Genomic DNA, 6704 nt, shown 5'->3' on the forward strand with positions numbered 1-6704 from the left:
TATATATATATATATAGATGAGAATTTTATGTCATGCAATTTATTCTTTTAGAACACCATGAGTAAGATTTCTTCCATCTTGATCTCTGTAGCAAAATTTGGTGGTTTTTTTACTACATGTACACCTAGAAGAAAAAAAGTTCTTGAAAATGTACTTGTTACAATTTTTGCAGTAATTCAAGAAGGGAATGATGTCAATATTTGTGGTAGAATAACAAGTGCACTTTTGTTAGGTAGTGTGCACTATACTGTGCTTTTTTTTACTCACACATATGCACAAAATATGGTTGGCTCATATCCTTATTTGGTAAATTTAAATGAATAATAGTTCCTAAGTCATAAGCCATATTATAATGAATAGAAATCAATCAATGTTTAGCTCAGTTAATTAATGTGCATAAAATCATAAATCGATAGAACTTAGGTGTTTTGTATATATAAATATATGATCTCCTATGTCTTTATTATTATTTTATTCACGAGATTATGGATAGGTAATTATTATTTTACCTAAATTTATTTATTAAAAATATAATATAAATAAACTAATTTTATTAAAACATTTTAAAATTAATATTCAATATTTTTTTGAATAAATTATGTATTAAATTTGAAACAGAACATTATTTAAATCTAAATTGAAATTGTTGTAAACTTACATTTTGATAATAATTAAGTTTTCACAATTATCAAATTTACCTTAATCTTAACTAAAGTATTTGATTTCAATTTTGTTAAAATCGGTGAAAAGTGCATATGTAAATAAATGACAGATACACAAAATGCTTTAGATAATTCTCATTATTATAATATACGGAATCGAATATACATGAGTTTGGATTGTATTAAAGTTCATTATCACCCTTACATTGAGGTGTCAATGTACCATAGAGAATAGTAAATTTATGCACATTTCATATATGACTATTTGATGCACTTCAAACGATAGTGAGTTTTGTTAATTGATCTGACCTGTGTACATGCTTAGAGTTAGCATGGTTTGAATTCCAAGGTGACACTATTAAGAACCTTTTAAAAGAAAAAGAAAGAAAATAGAAATGTAGGCTAATTTTAAATGTCATATATGTACCAAAGAGCATAGTTGATATTAACATGAATAAGCACTAACAAAAATATATTTAGTAAAACTTTTACCTAAATTTATTTATTAAAAATATAATATAAATAAACTAATTTTATTAAAACATTTTAAAATTAATATTTAATATTTTTTGAATAAATTATGTATTAAATTTGAAACAAAACGTTATTTAAATCTAAATTGAGAAATGCTGATTCTGAGATAAATAATACTTATTGACATAACTAGAAATTACTCTGAAATAAACCACACCTATTGACATAACCAAAAATTATATGTATAGAAGTTTTTTGCCATTTGATAGCTATATGTTTTTTCCTTACTGGTTGCATCACTGAGCTATATAAATGATATAGTATGTATTTTTTATTATTATTTTTACTTGAATAACTAAAAAAAATGGTCTATTTTCGGTAGAAAAAAAAGAGTTGTCTTTAGTGCTACTTTTTGGAAGCTTTTATGGTGGGTTTTTCTAATCAAATGTCTCTAAAATCTAGGAGGAATTTATTGAAATCACAAGCTTCATGGTTAATCCTGTGCAATAGCAGTGCCCTAGGGTTTTTTCCGTCAAATTTCTCTAAAATCTAGTAGAAATTTATTGAAATCACAAGCTAGATGGGTAATCTTGTGCAAACGAAGTGCCCTAGGGGTTTTCCAGGGTGCTGAGTCCCTATATACAGTGAAAAAAACTAGTTTAAATAGCACAAATCAAGATTTCACCTCAGATTTTTCCACCAGATTTCACACTAGAAAATCCAAAAAATTGCACTAAAACCAACTACGAAAAAAAAGTGAAAAAAAAAAGAAAAATAAAGATAAGATTGAAATCTGCAACATCTTTATGAAGTATTTATATTTTTTCTTTAAAAAATAAAAATTTTGAAAGATGTATTCTAAAATAAACCAAATAAAACACAAAAAATTTAAAGTAGAAATAAATCACACCTATTCATATAACTAAATTAAACTACACCTATTCATATAACTAGATTAATGTGAACAGAGATATCGTTGAAATCTATAACATTCATAATTTTTCTTTAAAGAATGAAAATTCTGGAAAAACTTATTCTAAAATAAACCACTAAAAATTAACAGATATATAGTTGAAATCTACAACATTATTATTTTCCTTTTTTAAAACTAAAATTATGAAGACCTATCACACCTATTAACATAACCAGAAACTATCTACGTGAGCAGAGGGATGATTGAAATGGGTGCTCAGAAATGCGGTCACATATGGAGATAATGACGTCTTGGAGCGGTTTACTGCATTAATAATTAATAACATTAGATTTTGTTAATTATGCTTTGATAAGGATGCCAGGAGACTGAGCACTGAATCGTTCAGGAATATACTATCTTGTTTTTATTCCTTTGTATATATTTGTGTGCATTATTTCGCCTTTAAAGTCACAGATTCACTATTTCTTGGATTGATGCGATAGCAGTTGGGATAAAGTTGGACAGATAAGGGCAAACGTAGCTAGTGAAGGGAAGTACTTCAGAGGAATATCATGCAAATATATTTAAAATCTTTATGATGTTGGCATTTTAAAGACATACTTAGCACCTGGAAACAATTTTTGGAAAAAAAAATGATGTATTGAAAAGTCTAAAGAATACAGAGATTACATATATTGAAACTGTCCTTGTAGCCCCTTTATAGATAAAACAATGGCTAAAGTTATATTATTGTAGCCTAAGTCATTTAAACTTGCTGGAATGTTTAGCCTTCAAAGTAGTAAACCTAGTGGGTTTAGTGAGAGCAATGGTAGTTGAGCATATATGCTCTATGTATTGTTTGCGTGACTTGAACCCACGTGCTTTCAAGTCCTTTGGCGTGATTTTGTTCCTTTTAACCATAGCATCAACATTTATCTTTTTTGTTTTCTGTGGAAATTAAAACATTATCAATAAATATCAAAATCCACATAGATATAATGAAAATATGCTGACCATGTAACGAATATGAAAAGACATTTCATTGACTAGCTATCAATAAATATCAAAATCTATATAGATATAATGAGAATATGGTGAACATGTAACGAATATGAAAAGAAAATGCATTAACTAGTCATAAAAAAATATGTCAATGTTATTATGAGCTAAGATATGTAGTATATAACTTACCTCTCTTAATTTATCTTGAAGTCTAGGTGAATGTCGCAATGGTTGAGAAGAATGTGATTTTTGCTAAGTATCATGTCCACCATCATACATGTGCAAAGGTGTTTTAGGAGATGTATATTCATTACTCTGAACATTAGATTATACATAGATATAAGTATGTGACTCAAAAATAATTAAATGTAAAAATATGATAAAATTATAAGAGTATAAATAAATATAGTCTTACCTTGGATTGTGACATTGGACATGAAGATGGTTGTAGCATTTGAGCCATTTCATTTCCATTCTTCTTAAGACTTCTACAAGGGGTTTTCATTGATTGTGATGGTTCCAAAGGGAACACCTGCACCATAAATAAGAAATAACACATACACACATAATAAAAAAAATCAAAGATAACGATATATAATACAGAACATCCATTTCTCATCCCATCATTATGGTAAAACATAACAATTTATATATTAATGTTTTTGGTGGAATAGGTTATATGGATTAAAAACTTACTGGCCCAGTAACCCCTTGAAAACCTTGAAATCTAGGTGAGCGTCGTAATGGTTGGTGGCTTGAATTTGGGGAATTTTGTTGATTAGGCTATGCATATCAATAACAATGAGAAATTAGTATACAATTATAATAAATATAAATATTATTTAATGTTAAAATGTCTAAAAAATTAATATATGCAAAAAAATGGACTCAACTGTGTTGTCATTGTCCTGATTAGTTTCATCAAAGTTTAATATATGGTTGTGCCCATCTGATCCTTCTTCCCCCACATCATCGGGAACCTCAGTGCTTGCTTTCTCTTTTAAAGCAATATCTATGCGCTTCATTGTCTCCATGCGTCTACGAGGTAGACTCTGATCCCAACGTTGAATTTTTTCACAAATCCTTTGCTTTGAAGTATCATTAAGCTAATCAAATGTAACAACTGACTGTGAAAACAAGTTTCAATGAATTTAGTCCACAACAATAAATTAATATTAATAGAAAACATATACAGATAAATACTAATAAATACTTACAGCTGAAAGAATTTCTTCATTGACAATATTAATAAAAAATCATATACAAATAAATACTTACAGCTGAAAGAATTTCTTCATTGACAAATCTTTTATATGCTTGTTGTCGTGCACGACATAGCCTTGCATCTAAATCATATTGTATTTTGGCATTTTGCCTTTTAACTGCACTTGTTGATTTGACCGCCCATGTAGCATTTGCATCTCTTACTCGACCTCTTTGATGTGGAGGAATTGGTAGGAGATTGTGGGTGGTAGCGCGATGATGATTAAGGCCAGATACCTTAGATCAACTCAAATTCCCCGCATAGCCACCAACAAGACAAGTGAACACTTGCTTGGTGCCTTTGATAGTTACCTCCCATTCATGTCTAATTTCCTCCATTTTCTTACTTCCTTATAAATGAATATGTAAACAACAATGTTGTTAAAAACATCATAAAAACACATTAAAGTAAAAATCAATATTCATATCTATTTTTTTGTGGTTACTGTTGCACATCCGGCAAGGACAAAGTCTGTAAGTGCTTTCATCAACTGATTTTAGTCTGAATATCTAAAGTGTTAATATTTAATGTAAATAATGTCAACTCTCATTTCTTTACTTCTCCATTTCTTCCTATGACATCAGATCCTTCTGTTGTTTCCATGTGTACCTCATTTCTTTATTTCTCCATTTATACTTATTAGATCAAATTTATCTACTGTTTCCACTGTGTATATATACTCACAGTGTTAATAACTAAACAGATTCCTTAACAACAATATTCCACATTTATTAGACTATGCAATTGTTTTGTGATTTTTTACTATGGTTTTCCATTTCTCCATCCAAACAGATGACACCAGATTCATCTACCGATTCCACTGCGTATAATATACCTACAGTATTCATAATTCATTTGTATAATATAAAATTGAATGAAATGAGGATAGATGATTTGCTGTAAGATTTTGCGGATATAGGAAACACGAATACTTATTAATCAAACATTTAATTGAAAATTTTTACGATCCTAAAGCAGATTTTTGAGAAAAACAAGTCATTAGGAGAAAAATTTGAATCGTAACAAAATTATAATTATATTCAAAAATTTAAATCTTTTTTTATCAGGTTGGAAAAAATAAATTAATAAAAATATTTGAGCGAGGAAAAACTTCTATCTATTTAGAATCTCTATACATTAGACATTAGCTAAGCATATTTATGTATATTATATATATTTTAGATTTTGAGAATAAATTTCACTATGAGGAGACGGGTCAACTGAATTTTTAAACAAAAGTTTCAAATATTCCAGAAATCTACAATTACATTCAAAAATACTCCAAAAATCCAGAATACTTCGCGAAGCACGGAGTTCTTCATGGCACCGCATTCTTGAGGAGTCAAATAAAATTTATTCCGAACTGTGAGTCCAGTTGCGATCTAAATTTGGCCATATATTACTGCTCCAGAATAAATTTGCTATCTTTTACGAGACAGTTTGGCGGAGTGAGCAAATCGAGCTGTAATCTCTGAATCTTTAAAATATATTTAAATCTTTAAATCAATTGAAACGTGTTTTGGAATCTGTGCTAAATCAATTACAGATCAATTTTTTTCAGAATTATGGCTTTACTAGGAAATTTTCAAAATATATCTAATCAACAATAAGGACTTTTACTTCATCAAAATCAGTGGCATGCAAAATCAAATCACGTCGAGGACAATCATCTTCCACGTTTTGTAAATCTGTAAACAAAATTTTCAAGAGAAAGGCATAATGTAAATGCTACGTCTATGGTGGGTCCTTGTTGCCTTCAGAGATGTCACAATTGATTCCCATGACAGTATTCAGGTTATTATAAACCTGACTCATACTTGGGATCAGCTATCACATAGTGGTAAGCAACCACTAAAACAAAGATGAAAATACCCAAAAAATTTGCAAAAAATCCAAGGTCCTGATCATCAAGCATCTTATGTGTGCAGAGTAGCTACTCCGATGGAAATTTCCAGGCAAATAGATGTTAAAATTCACCAAGAATTCGCAGGCTTCAGATGTATCCAGCCTGAAATGGCTGGAGGTACAAAGATATATACCAATTACAGATCATTAACCAGGGAAGAGTTCATAAAAAGGATGCACACTAACCTTGCCAAAAGCAATTTTCGATCACCAATGGCCAGCTGCATATAGTTTCAAAGTTTCGGTAAAAGCTCCTCTGTTATTGAACCTCTCCTCTATTCGCCGCGGAGTGCTATCTCCCTCTCTGTTTGCCGGAGTACAGAAGGTGAATTGTCTTGCAGTTTGAATTGCCGGGACTTTGAATGGCCTGGAGGAGGTTGGTGTGGTTCGTAAATGCCGTAAATGTGCCGGAGGTTGGTAAATGTGCTCATCAATACGCCAGAGGGAGGCCAAAGTGGCTGCGGGCAGGGTCGCCATCGAGGG

General features: G+C 30.2%; 1 protein-coding gene across 1 annotated transcript; it reads right to left on the minus strand.

Moving 5' to 3' along the window:
* Positions 1 to 5867: 5867 nt before the first annotated feature.
* Positions 5868 to 6293, minus strand: LOC149139186 (dolichyl-diphosphooligosaccharide--protein glycosyltransferase subunit 4C). Its single transcript, XM_089449628.1, has one exon. The coding sequence runs from the start codon at positions 6229 to 6231 to the stop codon at positions 6115 to 6117; it is 117 nt and encodes a 38-aa protein (XP_089305754.1). The 5' UTR covers positions 6232 to 6293; the 3' UTR covers positions 5868 to 6114.
* Positions 6294 to 6704: the final 411 nt, after the last annotated feature.

Source organism: Pinus tabuliformis, chromosome X, assembly GCF_031772625.1.
Source record: "Pinus tabuliformis cultivar Carrire ecotype Pingquan chromosome X, CPIR1, whole genome shotgun sequence".
In the NCBI taxonomy this organism is placed as follows: Eukaryota; Viridiplantae; Streptophyta; class Pinopsida; order Pinales; family Pinaceae; genus Pinus; species Pinus tabuliformis.

Coding starts and splice junctions, on each gene's coding strand:
- LOC149139186 (XM_089449628.1), bottom strand. CDS start 6,231: ATGCTTGATGATCAGGACCTTGGATTTTTTGCAAATTTTTTGGGTATT.